General features: G+C 37.2%; 1 protein-coding gene across 5 annotated transcripts in view; it reads left to right on the forward strand.

Annotated features, from left to right (window-relative positions):
* RASSF8 (Ras association domain family member 8) overlaps window positions 1–17359 on the forward strand; it is a 131062-nt gene extending 113703 nt beyond the window's left edge. For all 5 annotated transcript variants that reach the window (XM_060112603.1, XM_060112602.1, XM_060112604.1 and 2 more), the window contains 4 exons: window positions 2454–2659; window positions 12943–13832; window positions 16109–16253; window positions 16904–17359. In XM_060112603.1, coding sequence (XP_059968586.1) covers window positions 2557–2659; window positions 12943–13832; window positions 16109–16253; window positions 16904–17025 — 1260 coding nt within the window. In that variant the 5' untranslated portion in view covers window positions 2454–2556 and the 3' untranslated portion in view covers window positions 17026–17359. The remainder of the gene's footprint in view (window positions 1–2453; window positions 2660–12942; window positions 13833–16108; window positions 16254–16903) is intronic.
* Window positions 17360–19647: the final 2288 nt, after the last annotated feature.

The raw sequence follows: 19647 nt of genomic DNA on the forward strand, positions 1-19647 counted from the left end.
TGAAAGAAATTAAAGATGATGCAAACAGATGGAGAGATATACCATGTTCTTGGATTGGAAGAATCAACACTGTGAAAATGACTGTAGTACCCAAAGCAACCTACAGATTCAATGCAATCCCTATCAAACTACCACTGGCATTTTTCACAGAACTAGAACAAAAAATTTCACAATTTGTATGGAAACACAAAAGACCCCGAATAGCTAAAGCAATCTTGAGAAAGAAAAACGGAGCTGGAGGAAGCAGGCTCCCTGACTTCAGACTATACTACAAAGCTACAGTAATCAAAACAGTATGGTACTGGCACAAAAACAAGAATATAGATCAATGGAACAGGATCAAAAGCCCAGAGATAAACCCATGCACATATGGTCACCTTATCTTTGATAAAGGAGGCAAGAATATACAATGGAGAAAAGACAGCCTCTTCAGTAAGTGATGCTGGGAAAACTAGACAGCTACATGTAAAAGAATGAAATTCGAACACTCCCTAACACCATACACAAAAATAAACTCAAAATGGATTAAAGACCTAAATGTAAGGCCAGACACTATAAAACTCCTAGAGGAAAACATAGGCAGAACCCTCTGGGACATAAATCACAGCAAGATCCTTTTTGACCCATCTCCTAGAGAAGTGGAAATAAAAACAAAAGTAAACAAATGGGACCTAATGAAACTTAAAAGCTTTTCTACAGCAAAGGAAACCATAAAAAAAACAAAATGACAACCCTCAGAATGGGAGAAAATATTTGCAAGTGAAGCAACTGACAAAGGATTAATCTCCAAAATTTACAAGCAGCTCATGCAGCTCAATATCAAAAGAACAAAGAACCCAATCCAAAAATCAGCAGAAGACCTAAATAGACGTTTCTCCAATGAAGATATACAGATTGCCTACAGATACATGAAAGAATGCTCAACGTCATTAATCATTAGAGGAATGCAAATCAAAACTACAATGAGATATCATCCACACCAGTCAGAATGGCCATCATCAAAAAATCTACAATAAATGCTGGGGGAGGTGGAGAAAAGGGAACCCTCTTGCGCTGTTGGTGGGAATGTAAATTGATATAGCCCCTATGGAGAACCGTTTGGAGGTTCCTTAAAAAGCTAAAAATAGAACTACCATAGGACCCAGCAATCCCATTACTGGGCATATACCCTGAGAAAACCATAATTCAAAAAGAGTTATGTACCGAAATGTTCATTGCAGCTCTGTTTACAATAGCCAGGAGATGGAAGCAACCTAAGTGTCCATCAACAGATGAATGGATAAAGAAGATGTGGCACATATATACAATGGAATATTACTTAGCCATAAAAAGAAACAAAATTGAGTTATTTGTAGTGAGGTGGATGGACCTGGAGTCTGTCATACAGAGTGAAGTAAGTCAGAAAGAGAAAAACGAATACTGTATTCTAACACATATATATGGAATCTAAGAAAAAAAATGGTCATGAAGAACCTAGGGGCAAGATGGGAATAAAGACATAGACCTACTAGAGAATGGACTTGAGGATACGGGGAGGGGCAAGGGTAAGCTAGGACAAAGTGAGAGAGTGGCATGAACATATATACACTACCAAACGTAAAATAGATAGCTAGTGGGAAGCAGCTGCAAAGCACAGGGAGATCAGCTCGGTGCTTTGACCACCTAGAGGGGTGGGATACGGAAGGTGGGAGGGAGGGAGACGCAAGAGGGAAGATATATGGAGACATATGTATATGTATAACTGATTCACTTTGTTATAAAGTAGAAACTAACACACCGTTGTAAAGCAATTATACTCCAATAAAGATGTTTAAAAAAAAAAACAGTTTAAGACAGTTATAAAACTCCAGTTAAATAAATGGGTAGAGGACAAGCAGTTCATAAATGGGCAAGTTGTCAGCCAATGAAGGAATCAATATCCTTCAGCTAATATTTTCTGCACACCTATACCTTATGCTGCACTTGGGTGTTGGAGTTTCAGTAGTGTAGACAACACTCGGTCCCTTGGCCAAGAGAGCGAGGCAAGGGACACAGGGAACAAACAGATGCTGGCAAGGCTGTGGAAACTGGTTCAATTATTTGTGATTCCTAAAATGACCAAAAAACTTTTTTTTTCTTTTTTTTAACCTCAGAAATTATCCTAGTGAAGTAATTTTGTAAAAAAAATAGTTTGTATGTTGAGCAATAGGGCTTGGTCAAGTAAATAAGATTTCTTTGGTCAGTGGAGAGTGACTTTATGATTAATATTCTAATTGTGGAAATAGTACCATGAGGTGTCATGAGAGGTGGTCATGGTTGTAGTCACACTGCTAAGTTCAGTTCTGTGAATAAGTAAGCCCATGGTCATTCATGGTAGTAGGACTGTGATATATTAAAATTTGCTCTGGTAACATTTACTTACTAGAAGAAATGGTAAGATTTGTTGTATTAAAAATGTTTTTTCCTCTTTTTAGCTGACTACACAGACTCTGCCTTTTCCGTGTTTTCATGGCCAGAGACATGACCTGACGCCTTGATGACCAGTCTCAGGGCCCTTGGGTGACTGGCTGGGGCACCATGGAACTTAAAGTATGGGTGGACGGAGTTCAGAGGATTGTTTGTGGGGTCACCGAAGTCACAACTTGCCAGGAAGTTGTCATAGCCTTAGCTCAAGCGATAGGTAAGTGAATTCTCGGGGTGTCTGAGATAGAGTGGTTTATGCTTATGCTGCCTGTTGTTTTTGTTTGTTTTAAATATAGATGTCCTGTGGTTTTTGTTCATTTGGTTCCATAATACATCTCTCAGGCACACTTTTACTTATTACTGTCCCCTGCCTCCAGCCTAGGTCAGTCTGTGAAGATACTCGTTCTCTGCCTCACCGAGAGTTTACTGATCCTGAGTCTAGAGTCTGCACTGCCTTCTCCTCACCTGTTGTTTATCCTAAACAGTGATTTCTGGAACTAAAAATGTTTTCTTGAGCCAAAACATAGTTCCCAGACTCTTCATTAGGCAAAATCCAATTTTTTATTCTGAATACTTTCAGAAAAGAAATTTGCAACAAATTAAATGACATGGTTCTTCATTAGAAAGTTAATGTGTACTTTTTAAATCTTCCACAGTGAAGATGAAGTAGTCAAATCCATGCTTACTGGCTCCATCCTATTCACTTATCCCGTTGCAACTTTTCTTCTTATTTACTCTCAGTTTATCTTTATGATATGTTATGCATGTTTTTTAGTTGCCATAATTCCATTTGGAATATGATGAGGGCATAAACACCTACATCAGTAAAGCCAGTAATGTGGGCTAAAGTTTGTATTTGCATCTTAAATCCATCACTTAGCAAACATGTGGAGTTGACCCTTGAACAGCACAAGTTTTAACTGCGAGGGTCCACTTTTAGGGGGCTTTTTTCCCAATAGTAAATCCTACAGTACTGCACGATTCAAGGTTAGTTGAATCCATGAGGAACTGCAGATGGAGAAGCCCTGCTGATCATAAGTTATATGCAGATTTTCAGCTGTGTGGAGAGTTCACGCCCCTAACGCCTGCGTTGTTCACGGGTCAGCTGTGTTGAGAAGGAAACTGTGTGTTCAGCATGCTAGGTGCTCAGTGCCTCTTTGTCTTTGAGCTCCTTATGAAAAGTTGGTTTTTATATACTGCTAGTGTATATTGGAAGCATGTCAGGTTAGCTCAGGATGGAGACAAGTCACTGTCACGATGGCACCTTAGCATTTTGTAGAGGTGGTTGTGCCCCTGCATTGTGGCAGGTGCACTGTTTGAAGTTGGCAATAGCCCTATACAAAGACAGAGGCTTCGTTTTAATACTAACATCTTTTGATTTTTTCCTGAAATTCTATATAGCACACTCATATATTAAAACAATGCTGAGAATCCTAGGCTTTCACATCCTATGAAATTTTCTTGCATTTGGCACTAGTATTATATTTGTGGACTTAAGTTTAATTATTAAAGAGGAGGAAATTAAGGCATTTAATTTTATTTCATATTCTTTGCAACCAACTTATTTAGTCATTGCCCCTTTTGAAAGCCTCACATAATTTATTTGAATTAAAATATTAAGCATTGTTGGGTTTTTTCTGCTTAGTGAAAACTAAAATTAGCAAGTGTCAAATCTAAGTTTCTTTGTTATATTTGAGAATCAAGCCATGGACAGTGGTTAAAAAAATGAGTAGTTTTTAGAAAAGTCAAGGTAGTTGAAGAGTACAATAAGCTGCATCTGTCCATATGGTAAACATGTTCTCCACACAGAATTTCAAGGAGAAACTGTCCGGATGTACCAGGTGTGTGTTTATCCGTTTGGACTAAAGAGTGTACTTCTTTGTGGCCAAGCTATTGATAAAAAGAAGCTTTAACTGAACATACTCCCCACCCCCCATATTTGCTTTCTCAATAACTCAGTCCAGGACTGCTTTGAAAAGTTGACAACTTGAGTACAGATGCTTTACGATATTTCTCCAAACCTGGCTAAACAACTCTCTTGCTGAATCATAAATACTTCATTGAATTCAGAATTCACCTGAGAGATGACTCAATGGCAACCAGCGAGCACCGTTGATCCTTGCTTCTGTTGTGCCATAAAATTTTCTCAGCCTCAGCTTCAGTATGCTTCTAACACACACTTAAATATTTATCTCCATTGTCACGAAAGTTACTGGTATTCCGAGTCTAAACACTAAGTGAAAATGTTATAGTATTTTGACCTTATTTATACTATAAGAAATAATAGAGGGTTTATTAATTAGGGAAGATTGCTGCTGTAACAAACACCTGCAGAATCTCTGTGGCTTCACACAGTAAAAGGTTTAGTTCACTAATAGCAGCATATGGACTGACTGAGCAAAACTGCAGATGTTTCTAAAAAATTTATAGTGATGCAACATATAGAATAGCTTCTTAAGTTAAAGTCCACATATTTACCCATGAGGGAGGCACTGTATATATATGATTAGGGATTATTGAGTTTTTCTGGGTAGCTAAAATCACTTTCAGGAAACCATCATGATATAAAAACATGTATACATATTGGCAGTCTGCAAATATATATGACAGGTAACATTTTCTGACTCAGTGATACTAATCACTCAAATCAAGTTAGAAAAGAGCTAAAGACAGAGCATAATTTGATAAAAGATTTTGAACATTAGTTACTAGTATAGAAGGAAATCCTTTCTCCTCCTCTGATCTTTGACTACCTTGACAGGTTATATTTAGGTGGTAGAAATATAACATATTCCCAAATTATAAGAGACAGTAACTAAAAGTGAAACGATGATTGACAGACTCAATTGGCATGAAGTGGTTTAACTTCCCAGCAGGAACGCACTGTTTGGATACTGTACACCCTGGGCTTTCTGAAACATTCCCAATTTTAAATGTTCGACCTTGTTTTTCCCATAAACTATCCCAGAAATGCCATTATTTCAAAATAGAGTTCAAACTACTTCTCAAATCTGTATGTGAAACAGAAAGCCTTAAACAATTCATCTGCCTCAAGTTAAGTTGAGAAAAATGTGTTTGCTTTTACAAAATCACAAACGAAAAATATGAAAAGAATGTACTTCTGCCCTCAAGTAGCTTAGAACTTAAAGTACAGATAACAAAAGATTAGAGAGGAAAAAAAGAGGAGGAAGAAATCAAGGAGACTGAGGGAAAGGTTTTCTGACTCACACTGCTTTGTTGCCTGGTGCCATTTAAAGTACTGAAGATTCAGAATTTTTCTCTGTTCACGCTTCTGATGATCTTGTCCCATATCTCTTTCCACCGGGGCCAGAGCTAGCATTTAATACAAACAAATTGATTGGGGCTGGGTCCCAAGATGGTGTGGATTGTTCCAAAAAGCCATGTTTCATAGAGTTTGCCCCAACAAAATCAGTTTTCAAACAAACACATTTTATGCTGATCTCTGGTTTTATTATTTGTTAATATTTCTTTCTCTTCTCTGGAAGTCTCTTCAAAATAGGCATCCTGCTTATTTATCTTTCTTATACCGTTGTTTTGCCTAAAATAGTAGGTACTCTACAAAACATAGTTTCTAGAACAGTGCTTCCCCATAGAACTTTCTGCAAGGATGGTAATGTTCTGTATCTGTGCCATCCAGTACAGTAGCCACTGGCCACATGTACCTATTACCTACTTGAAGTGTGGCTAGTGTAAGTGAGGAAATGAATTTTTAATTAAAGTTTAAATGTGGCTCGTGGCTAATAGCTATTGTAGTGAACAGCGCAGTTCTGGAAGATGACTAACTGGTATCTCAGACTTAAAATGTCCAAACCCAAGCTTCGTGTCCCAACTGTTGCCCATCCTCAGATTTCCTCCCCCTCATCTCAACAAATGGGAACTATTGCTTTTAATTGATTAGATCTAAAACTTTTGTGTGATCTTTGGTTCTTTTCTTGCTCTAATACCTTACAACTAATCCATCAACAAATCCTCCCTGTACTATCTTCAGTATATATCCAGAATCTTGTTGCTTCTCTCCACAGCCACTGTTATGACCTTGATGTAAGCCACCATCATTTCTCACTTAGATTTTTGCAGTGGCCTTCCAACCGCATTTCCCTGTATCATCCTGGTCTCCTGCAGCCTATTCTCAACAGATTTCTTTTAAAGTAATACTTTGAAACTATGCATCATCATCACTCTTCTGCTCAAAACCCCTTAGTGGTTTCCGGACTCACTCAGAAAATTTTAAAGTCCATGTGATGGTCTTCAGGGCCCTCAATGAATCCCTGCTTTACCTCCAACCTCATTTCCTCCCACTCGCTTTTGATTGCTTCCTCTTAAACGTGTCAGAGACAGTTCCGCCTTAGTCTTTGCACCTGTTCTTCTGTCTGCTGAGAATACTGTGCGCCCAGCGCTCTTCCAGATTCACTCCCTTGGCTCACTGCTCCCTGACCGCCTGTCTATGCACACACGCACACATACTCCCCATCATCTGCCATACTCTATTTTTCTCTATTGTGCTCCCCCCACCCCGGCGACATATAAGACATATGGGCCACAATATAGGCCACAATCCATTATCCACATTTTTGAAACCTAAAAAATTTTGAAAGCCTGAAGTTTATCATACTTAATTTGTTAGCCATACCTGGCATGGCTTGAACTCATTTGGTAGTAAAAACTAATCTGATTTGATGTGAGGCTGAGGCTGCTTTTAATCTATATTTATTCCATTTGGTATGAAATTGATATATTTTACTTTAGAATTTTCAATATGTTTGACTACAGACCTGCAGGATAGCACTGTGCTACCTTCCTATAATCCAAAAAATTCTGAATGTTTAGCATATCTGACCTTAAAGGTGGTTAATGGACAGTAGACATACATTCTTTCCTTTGTGTGTTGTGTATTGCCTGCCACTCTTTTGTCATTGCTTATTCTCATAGCTTAAAACCATGTCTAGCATGTAGTAGATACTCAATACCTACTTGTGAATAAATGAATGCATTTTTTTTAAGTTTCTGTGAAATACAGGCTGAACTTGGTGATGTCCCATTCGTCTCTAAGATTATATGATCCTTTAGAAGATGAAGAAAATAATATATTTTATATTGTCACATTTAACTCTTAATTTCATATACAAATTATCAATTTTAGAAATTTATAAGTTGGTTAATTTTGTATCTGTTTACAAGTAGTACTATCCATTGTGGACTATTTTGAAATTTAGCAAAACACAAAGAAGGTAAAAGAAGCACTCATGACCTTGCTTCCTAGAAGTAAACACTATAAGCAATGCTTTTTATGTACATACAGATGAGTTTTTTAAAAAAAGATTTCACTCTAATGCTTCATAGTTTTAAAGCCCCACTTTTCATTACTGAATTGGGAATTAAATTTTCCACATCATTTAACAGTCTCACAGCAGTCTTATGAGGAAAGCCCTGTTATGATCCCTATATATCAGAGATGATGGAACAGAGGCACAGGAATGTTAAATAACATGCCCAAGCGCCCATAGCTTGTAAGGAGGATCCTGGGATTCAAACCAGTAGTCTGATTCAAGAACCCTGCTCTTAACTACTATTATACTATGTTATTTATATCCCCTATAATCTCAATGGGCAACTGTTAGAAAATATAGTCACCGACTGAATTATATTGAAACAAAAACTAAAAATCCTTATACTAAAATATACTGCTTTTTTATAGCCAAGGTCATCTTTTACAATTTTGATATTTATAGCAGTAGTGTAGTATATCATCCATAATTCTGAGTATCATCCATAATTCTAAGTATCTTCTATATTTTCCACATCCATAAAAGATTATTTTAATGAATGTGAACACATGTAATTCACAACATGCATCATTCAGGATGGGTAAGATTATGCTGCATTCATAATCCCCCAAACCTTAGTGGTTTATAATGATGTGTTAGCTATTATTTTGGTTAATATTATTTATGTAAAGTAACCAGCACAAAGCCTAGCAAAGAGTGGGCATATTAAATGTTAATCATTATGAAATCAATAAATGTTTTCATTATTTTTAGTCATAGGATATTTATAATAAAATCCTAAATAAGTCCTAAATTAATATGCAGTAATTATGTGATTACATGATAGTCTCATCAACACACTGGGAAAAATATACTGTGAATGATTTAACTATGGGTTGAATGCACAGCTAGCCGACAGGTTATACTCAAAGATATTCTTGTACCCCCGTCATCATAAGATAAATACTCTATGGTAAGAGTTATCTTAATAGCTACACACAGGACTTACAGAAAGTTCATTGACAAATTTTCAGAATAGTTGTACATCATTGGGAAATTGCTTTAAAATATAAATATATATATATATATATATATAAAAGCATCAAAAGTGTTTAACAGACTATAAAATGTTACAATGTAAGTTCTGTTACAGAGAGCAATGTTTATTCTAAGAATTCTAAGTCATTATGGAATGAATTAGTTTTGTTCACTAGATTCTGCATAAGATTCCAAAATGTTTGTAGCTCAAGGAGAAAAGTATCTATTATCAGAAAAACTGAGTGGGGTAGGATAGTTTATTCACCATAAATTCAGAATAAGTCAGGTGTTAACTGGCATTGCTTACAATATGTACAGAAACAGGAGGATATGTTAGCATTAAATTCGTGAGAGGTTAATGCCAGCTCTCTGTCATGTCCTTTTGAAGAACATAGAGTGTTCATCTTTGGGGTAAGGAGGATTTCATACTGAAGAAACGATCAAATGTCAGTTAAAACTAAAATTTCTGAAGAGCATTCATGATCACGGTGTCTAATAGAATATATTCCCAGGACCTGACACTATTTCTGACAAATGTTTGTTCATTATATATTTGTTGAATACATAACAAGAAGTGACACTTTTAAATGATGATTTTATTTTTTTGGCTCTAAGGAGAAATTTCCTAAAATTTTTTTTAAAATGGTTACAGTTTTTTAAATGATTGAAATAAGAGCATAATGTGTCTGGGTGACTCATATTTGAGTATTCGAGTTTTGGAGTATATTTCTAAAACTTCATATTACTTCACAGTCAAATATTCCACTTTAAGTTAGGTGAAAGTAGTCTGTTATCTCTTTTTTAAAAAATTTTTTAACGTCTTTATTGGAGTATAATTGCTTTACAATGGTGTGTTAGTTTCTGCTGTATAACAAAGTGAATCAGCTATACATATACATATATCCCCATATCCCCTCCCTCTTGCGTCTTCCTCCCACCCTCCCTATCCCACCCCTCTAGGTGGTCACAAACCACCAAGCTGATCTCCCTGTGCTATGTGGCTGCTTCCCACTAGCTATCTATTGTACATTTATATCAGTCGTCCAGTGAGATTCCACTGATGCACTAAAATCTCTTTGTGATTTTCCTTGTTATATGAAGTTAATGATTCTTGGGATTACACTCAATTGCTTCAGCTCTTCAGAAGTATAGTCAATATTTTATTTATCGTTACAAATTGTGGCATACAGGCCTAGGTAGCCAAAACAGTTTACACTGCAAATGCCATAGATAGATAGATAGATAGATAGATAGATAGATAGATAGATAGATGTTCCTTTTTATTAGTCTTAGGGCTACATCAAGATAGTATGCAAGGTAGAACTAAATGTATCCACTTAATAAACTGCAATAAAACGAGTTTTGCAGGAGGAATTGGAATCTGTCTAAATGAAGTATTCACGTTCTGTAGGGCCTTGCCAAGTATAGGCATTCAAATTCCAATGATTGTGGAATTTAACTCTGACATAAGCTATCTAAAACCCAATTTCTGTAATAAAATCAAAGTATTAATTCATTTACTTTTTAAAAAAGCTTTTTTATATTGCTGGATGGATTTTTTTTTTTGCCTAATTGCACTAAATATGCATTATTTAACAAAAAGGAAACGCTAGCAGTAAAAGCAATCCTAAAAATCTACCAAGACATTCTCATAGAGTAGCAGTACTATTAAGCATTGGAAAAATCAGCTTTATATTTAATTATGACTAAATTAGAGTCCTTAAAATTTTTGATTTCACTCATATAATGTAATGATTCAGTTTTCTTTTTTGTTGTTGTTTTTTTTTGGTTTTTTGGGGGGGTTTTGTGGTATGCGGGCCCCTCACTGCTGTGGCCTCTCCCGTTGCGGAGCACAGGCTCCAGACGTGCAGGCTCAGCGGCCATAGCTCATGGGCCCAGCCACTCCGCGGCATGTGGGATCTTCCCGGACTGAGGCATGAACCCGTGTCCCCTGCATCGGCAGGCGGACTCTCAACCACTGCGCCGCCAGGGAAGCCCCAGTTTTCTTTTTAAAGATGCTTCATGGCCTGGTAGGGTTAGAGAGGGTTCTACTGGTCTAGTCCAACCCTTCATATTTACTGATGAGGACACAGGGTCCAGATAGCAGGAGTGAGATCCTAAAAGTAGGTGATAGATAGCAGAGCCAGGAACACAAAGTGCTGTGATCTTTGAAGCAGTGTGTATATCTGGACCGAGTTTAACTTGAAGATTTGTGGGGTGGTTTTTCTTGGTATAATTACAGTAATTTTTAACTTGAAAATCTTTAGAAACATTTCTTTATTCCAAGAAGCCAAATCCAGTATGCTAATAAGGCTTTGCATTCCCCTTGTTTGCCCAGGTATTTTGATAATAGCAACAACTAATAGTTGTATAGCACTTTTCAATGTTATAAAACATTTTTATATTTTATATCTCACTTAACTCTTACAACATTGTCATGTAAGAAAATACAAGTCTCACTCTACAGATGAAGAAACCAGAGCTGAAGGAAATTTAATAATTTGTGCAAATCACGTAAATATATGGCAGAGCCAGATCTGAAAACAGGCCTTCTGACTCCAGAGAGCCCTTATTCTTTCTTTCCACTCTGTCCAGCTTTACATAGCTAGGAGTTGCTGCAAGTTGATTAAGGATTCTTTTAGTCAGATTGTTGTCGCGTCATGTCACTATTTAAAGGAGGTCTCTGGTCAGCCCTTTTGTCATGTGAATAACAATGTGTTCAATTAATGATGGCTGCCATGTATTGAAAACCTGCTACAGGCCAGGCAGTATGGCAGGTGCTTATTAGCCCTGATTCTGACTCTCAGAACCTATGAGGTACTGCCACTCTCCCCACTTTAGAAGTGAAGCTAGGCTACTTACCCAGCAAGTAATTTACCCGAGCTTAAAACTCTAGTCTGTTTGCTTTCAAAGCTTCAACTTTTCAGCTGCACCCAAGATTCAGGTTTCCTTAAAGACGAACATACACATATGCTTAGAGCAGTATCACTCTTCATCTGCTACTTTTGAATAGCACATGTGGGTGTTCATAGTACATATCCAGATTTCCATCTATTGGCCCAGTAATTGAGGAAATACTACTATTAGTTCAGAAGCTCATGAAATAAGAAAGAAGACAGGGAAGACAAATCAGTAGCTGTATATGCCAATATGATAATTGCTAGATGGCAAGGTGAGTTTTTTTCTTTGTAATAATATTAACTACTAATGGACACTTTTTTAAAATTGAGACGTAATTGATATATAACCTTACATTAGTTTCAGATGTCTAATGGACACTCTTAACAAAATTAATATTTTCCATCTGACCCACACACCTTAAATGGAAATATTTAGGAAGTGTATTCAAGCTAATGATACTATATTGTCTTCTGAATCTTTATCTTCCATAATTACTGTTAGATGCAGTATATTTTTAACATAAATGTAATTTTATTCTACTTCTATTTTTTAATAATATCATCTTTGCCTTTTTAATGTTTTTTAAAAGACTCTTGGAAGCTATTACTTATCAAAACTGAACAAGACTTCTCTTCAGGCCCCACTCTTTATATGACACTATTTTGAGGGTTGTTTTCACTGAGGTGATTTTTTATTCGCCACAGGTATGCAGGACGGTATGGGCAAGGAAAGGCCTACCCAGCACCTGTAGCTGAGTAGCAGGTCCTCCACTGGCTCCACGTCTCCTTTCAGGAGGAGAGACGGGGGCTCCAACCTTACCAAGTCCTGATGTGCAGAGAAATCAGAGAGGTTCCTCAAGTGGAAGTTTGCTCAAGTTCTGAAGTCCTGCCTGGTTCCTGGGACCAGGCCCTCCTGGCTTCCAACAGGACACTCTAGTGCCCTCCTTAGTTTCAGCTGGAGGTCTTGCCACAAACAAGGTCGAGGCAGTCAGGCATTTGACAAGAGGGTAGATTAAGATTCCCATTGAGGTTTAAAGTGTAAAGATGAGTTTCTAAGCGAGTCTGAAGAGTGTATGCAGTTCACATCCCATAGTTTTATGTGTTACGTATCTTAAGGAGTTCAGTATCCTCAAGTGAAAGTTTTAAAGACATCATGGGCTGGACTTTGATGCTAATTAAGAAGACACAGTTATCAAATAGTGTCCTATGTCTGGAGGCATTATGTTAGCTGTTGCATATCCCTTTTTGACAATTTATTCTTATCTTTTTTTATCTAGGTCGAACTGGAAGGTACACTCTTATAGAAAAATGGAGAGATACTGAAAGACACTTAGCACCTCATGAAAATCCTATCATATCCTTAAACAAATGGGGGCAGTACGCTAGTGACGTACAGCTGATTTTACGTCGAACGGGGCCGTCTCTCAGTGAGCGGCCCACGTCAGATGGTGTGGCTCGAGTTCCTGAAAGAACTTTGTGCAGGCAGAGTTTGCCCCCCTTAGCTAAACTGAGGCCTCAGATTGACAAAGCAATCAAAAGGAGAGAGCCTAAAAGGAAATCGTTAACATTTACAGGAGGTGCCAAAGGGTTAATGGACATTTTTGGAAAAGGTAAAGAAACTGAATTTAAGCAAAAGGTGCTGAATAACTGCAAAACAACAGCAGATGAGTTAAAGAAGCTGATCCGTTTGCAGACAGAGAAGCTCCAATCCATTGAGAAAGAGCTAGAATCAAACGAAATAGAAATACGATTTTGGGAGCAAAAATATAACTCTAACCTTGAAGAAGAAATTGTCCGCCTGGAGCAAAAGATCAAAAGAAACGATGTAGAAATTGAAGAGGAGGAATTTTGGGAAAATGAATTACAGATTGAACAGGAAAATGAAAAACAGCTGAAAGATCAACTTCAAGAAATAAGACAGAAAATAACAGAATGTGAGAGCAAATTAAAGGACTATTTGGGTCAAATCCAGACTATGGAAAGTGGTCTTGAAGCAGAAAAATTGCAACGGGAAGTTCAAGAGGCACAGGTCAATGAAGAAGAGGTTAAAGGAAAGATCGGTAAGGTCAGAGGGGAAATTGACATCCAAGGCCAGCAGAGTCTGAGGCTGGAGAATGGTATTAAAGCTGTGGAAAGATCTCTTGGACAAGCCACCAAACGATTACAGGTAAGAACACTTTCATTCGAATGTTTCATCTATTTAAAAGAATTAGATATTTGGAATCTAAAAAACTGAACTCCTCTTTTTCTTTCCTCATGGAAGCTTCTTAAACTCTGTATTTCTGCAAATCACTGTAGGTTTGCTCTTGATTTTCCAAAATGATAATGCCTTTATTTTCATCACTGGTCATGGAAAAGAATCTGAAAATAGAAAAAATGTTCAATAAAACACAGAAAGTTGACTGGAAATATACATATAGAAAAAAGAATTAAATATATTTTGGCATCTTCTTTACTGATTGTTCATTTTCTCTTACATTTAAAGTTAGAAACTTAACTTTGGTTTATCATTTTCTTAGAATTTCTGTGACTTACGACAAAGCTAAGATATGAGGCCAAAACAAAGATGAGAGCTGAAGCCACACAGATCCTTTTCCACGGAAGAAGCTTTCTTACTGTGGCAGTGATAGCATTAGGTAATCGAATACATGAGATGAGAATCTCAGAGCTGGAATGGACACTAATGATGAGATAGGGAATCTGACCTTCTCCTTTTAGTGATAGGGAAACCAGAGCTGAAAGGATTACCAAGGATTGGTTCACCAGTGATTGTGCGGCTAGCTGGCTGCTTATCTCTCACGTCTCCTTTGTTACTCACCCCACCTCCTCCCCTCTCCCGTAACTGTCCTTTGCTTCCCTGAGGAGAGGGGCAGGTTCCTCTCTGATTTTTCCCATCTCTAATGGGTACGAGAACATGTCTATTTCACACTTACTCCATGATCACTCAGCTTATATTTCTTGGATACCCGTTCTTGAAAAGACAGTGTGATAATGTTAATGGGAGTTGCAAAGAGCTATCAGTTTCTAACAGCTGAAATGAGAAAGAGGCACAGTTGATTATAATACAGCTACTTATATTTAAATAAATTAAAGTTAAATAATATTCAGTAAAGCTCTTTAAAAATATTAAATAAATTTAGATTTCTGTTTGAGTCACATTTGGCCACATTTCAAGTGCTCAGCAGCACATATGTGCAGTGGCTGCTGACTTGGACAGTGCTGGTTTAGAAGCGGTGTGATCATGGATCAAAGAGTGAACCGTGAGGCTTACTGGTTAGAAACTGAGAGTGTACGTAGTAACAGCATCTCCACATAGTGCCTGTGCGCACTGGAGTTTGAGAAGAGCTGCTGTAGAGTAGGAACAGTTCCACAAGCAGAGAAAGCTGACGTTTCGGGAAGAACTGATGTGATTTCCTTTCTCTGCCACTAACTGCAGTGAGAGGTAGAACTACCACCAAAATCTGCAAAGTCAGGAATTTCTCATAGAATAGAAGGTTGTGAACTTATGATTTGTCAGCATTTTACTATTTGGATTCATTTCAACACAAAACGAGTGCAGTTGGAAATTGTATTGCCGTGATATTACAGGAAACACTAATTTGTGACAGTTGTTACTAATAAACCCCACTACCTGTGAAAAGTTATCTAATAGTCAAACTACTAACGTATCTCCAAGTACCCCCTACACTCAAAGTAGCGAAAAACCCCGCCTTTCTATTTTCTCTTCCCTGTACCCATACCATGTCCTCTGACACAACCAGCTTGGATGTGGCCTTGCCACTTTTTCTTATAGTGCCTAAAGGAGAGAAAGAGAAGAAAGTCCATTTGATAATAGAATGCCTCTCCTTGCTTTTGGAGCTTTCTGGCCGTCCAAACTTGGTCTCCTTACTTTAGGGCTCTTCAGTTCTCAGATCTGCTCATCAAGGATTAAAAAACCCCATAGTGGGAATCTTGCTCTCCTTGCTTTCCTTGCTGTGATATAAATCTCAATAATGGATCCCATGAAAACTTCAACAGTTTAAAAAAAACAAGAACCCTGAATCTCATGGACCCAAGTGACTATTCATTTTGCAGTCAGTTATGAAGTAGATAATAAGGACGTTTAATTGTGAACAGCTTAGCAAGCTTGCTGTAAACACCAGGATGGATGGAATCCAGTGTTTTATTCATGAAAGTTTAGAGACATATATTTATTTCATCAGCTGCATAGTATACTCCTAACGGAGGAAAGCATGACATTTAAGAGGACAGACTGAAGAAGTTGTTGTCCTTTATTTGCTTAACTTTTGGCCCATTACGTCGATATAAACCAAGTTTGTTAAGTGCGTTCTTGTGAAAGGTGTCCCACATTCAACCCTTGTAGCAGGTGGGCTGTCACCAGGATGTCTGTAGCTGGCCAATAGTGAATCCTCAAATTTTAGAAAGCATTTAACTCCCATCTAGGACAAAGAACAAGAATTGGAGCAGCTGACCAAGGAGCTGCGGCAAGTCAACCTCCAGCAGTTTATCCAGCAGACAGGGACGAAAGTCACCGTTTTGCCAGCGGAGCCCATTGAAGTGGAGGCCTCGCATGCAGACCTAGAAAGGGGTAAGATTTGAGAAATCGCTTTTTAAAAAACTTTACTCTCTTAGCTTGGAATAAACTGCTTACATTCGGTACAAACGTTCTCCTACCATTCAAAGCTAATTCTTGGGCCGCTTAAAAAAATTTTTGATGTACTTACTGTTTCTGGGGGAAATCAATAATATTTAGGTTATTTATTTACTTAGATGACCAGATATCCTATCATTAGTTTTAAACTGCTTCCTTCCAAACTTTTCCTGAAATGTGTGTGAGTCGTAGTGTATTAGTTGAGTTTATTTAATTGAGTTTTAGCTTCTCTCTGTTCCTAATTCCCCTTCTTCCTCTCCTAAAAGTCTTTGTTATTAATTTGTGCTGATATTTAAAAGACACTTCTAAATCTGTATATGCCTATAATCTGAACAACCCAGAAAGAGAAGCAAAATGTTCACCTTTTAAGGAAAGATCATGAACTGTTCAAATCACTGAAAACTATTTTCTCAACTGAGAGGGTCAAGCAGACGTAACCTCTACCTCTCACCCAGGACTCACAGGGGGTTGCATTCGTTACTGTATGTTATTTGGTTCTTGAGAGCAGGAAAAGTTCTAATTTTTCATGTTGCTAAGTACTCCAGGTTACTTCAAACATCAGATGACTTTCTCTGTTTCCTGTTTAGAGGCACCATTCCAGTCGGGGTCTCTGAAGCGACCTGGTTCCTCTCGGCAGCTCCCCAGTAATCTTCGTATTCTACAGAACCCTATCTCGTCTGGTTTTAATCCTGAAGGCATATATGTATAACATTATCTGTCTTCAGGGGAGAGACCCAGTAAAGGTACCAAGGACAGTGAAAATTCCTTCTTTGATTTTGTGCCAATGATGAACAGAGGATATATTTCACAAGCCACCGTATCTTTTTTTCTGTCCTAAATTGCATACCACTTGGAGCCATACCCTGTGCACTGATGCTAAAGAACAAAGAAACTGTGTTTTCACACATCCACAGTGTTGATGTTTTTGTCCAGCAGCTGTAATGCAAAGCCTTCATTTTTATTTGTAGCATTTTGAGAGCATTAGGAAAGTATTATACTGTGTGTATACATAAATAAAACCGTGACTTCAGAATGAAGAGAAATATGTGACTGGCTTAGTTTATTTATTCCATGTAATCAATTAAGGAGTGAATGTTGATGTTTTAATATTTTTTATTAATACTTATCCTGTGACTGAGTTACATTGCATATTGTGTGATGATGACTTTGTGTGCATGTCGCCAGACTCCATGCGTTGCTGAATTACAGCTACACAAGTGTCATAGGGGGCTCCGCCATGGAAACTGACTCCAGAAGAACTGACTTGCATTTACCTTGTGAACCCATCCTAGCCACTGCTTAATTAGGTGAGATAATTCAGGTTTTCTTTTTAATCTGGTGTTTAATCTTTTCTTTACAGTATTTCCAGCATATGAATGAACCACATACAAGAGCAGAAATATTTTCATGAAGTAAATTACACGTTTAAAAGGTTTGCAGTGCTTCAGACACTGTTGAACAAAAATGTAATTGTTGAATATCTATCCAAACAGGCATGGGGTTTCCTGATACATTATGTGTTTTGTTTCTGCCCTGACTTATTATTTTAGTCTCGTGGATCATCAGAGTTGCCATCATACATAAATTAGAGATGTCTTAAAAAAAAAAAAAAAGATATCCAAGGATAGCTTCAGGAAGGTTGCTTTAAGTGATATTTTTTTTATTTTAAAATAACCCACTTTAGGGCCTCCCTGGTGGCGCAGTGGTTGAGAGTCCGCCTGCCGATGCAGGGGATACGGGTTCGTGCCCCGGTCCGGGAGGATCCCATATGCCGCGGAGCGGCTGGGCCCGTGAGCCATGGCTGCTGAGCCTGCGTGTCCGGAGCCTGTGCTCCGCAACGGGAGAGGCCACAACAGTGAGAGGCCCGCATACCGCAAAAAAAAAAAATAATAATAACCCACTTTATATGTATGGTCTATTGGTGTAAGCACCCATGGATGAGTTATTGCTTGCACATAATTTACTGTGTACATTATGAACTATTGCAATTTTTCCAGTCACTTAAATAGAAAGTAGATTGGAGTTAGTTACTTTTTACCAAGGAAATAAAGTTAAATTCAGTGTTCGTTTTTATTAATTTTCAGCTTGACTTTTGCAGGACATTAATCTCCATTTGTACATATATTTTCTTGTTTATAAAACCAAAAATGAGTCAACACCCCTCCCATGAGTACTGACTTAACTAAGATGCACAAGAGTATCTAGATGGATGTGGTCAGATACTTCTTAGCCATTTTTACATTCCCTCTGATCAGAATTTGGTACAATATAATTAAGACTTTAATCTAAAATTTAAAGTAGTTTTTTATTCTGAGGAAAACATATTGTCTGTATTATTTACATGCGACAAAATAAAAGTGGATTAGTATATTAATGCCATGGTAACAATAAAAAGGTGTAAGTTATATCCTATGCATGAGGGCAATTTTTGATGTTTTAAACGCATTTGACTTATTTTTGGTTTAATGAATGCTGAGAATGCTGCTATATTTAGGTTTCCAATGAAACTTTTTAAGAATGGCTATGACAATATACAGAAGCTTCTAGAGGACTGAAAGTAATAATGCATAGTTGCCTTTTCTAGTCCAGCTAAATGGCAAACCTCAACTAAAAATATTTTCTTTGGGTTCTTGGAGTTATCGAGTTGACGTTGCCATTATATTGTTTTGCAAAAAAAAAACTTGAGAAATAAATGATTCTTATCTAATAGCCACAATCTATACACATTTGCTCTCAGTTTATAATAGTTATTTCATATCCATATATATTTAAAAATTAGAATTAAAAAATCAAAATAATTTGTAGATTTTGTGACAATAATGGTTTATGTATGCCTGATATATGCCTTATTTTTAAAGGGTTCCATTCTGTACTGGGTCATTTTGTTATTGTTGTTCAGAGAAATTGAGATCTTATTCACAAAGAAAAACATTTTTATAAGTTGATCACATTCTATTTAAATCAAAATGTTAAACCTAGATATATTAGACTTCGCAATTTTTAATTGCAACGATGCCTGGGCATGCCATGAAAAACACAAAGTATCCAACTTAACTGTTGTAAATTATTATCAGCATTAACCTAATAACTTTAAAGAAAGACTGGTAGTAGGATTCTGACAACTTCTTCTGAATTTTCAAGCTGCCAAATAATCTTCACAGACCTAACTACAGATAGAAATACTATTTCCTAGATGAGAAGAGTATATAAATGTGAATTTGATTAATACAATGAGCAGCTGTACTTTTTAATCAGTTATATGATCAACACTTCTGGAAGCACATCTCTAAGAAATATTTTCTAAGTATTTTTTTTAAATAGAGGAACTATT

Source organism: Mesoplodon densirostris, chromosome 11 (assembly GCF_025265405.1).
Source record: "Mesoplodon densirostris isolate mMesDen1 chromosome 11, mMesDen1 primary haplotype, whole genome shotgun sequence".
Taxonomy (NCBI): Eukaryota; Metazoa; Chordata; class Mammalia; order Artiodactyla; family Ziphiidae; genus Mesoplodon; species Mesoplodon densirostris.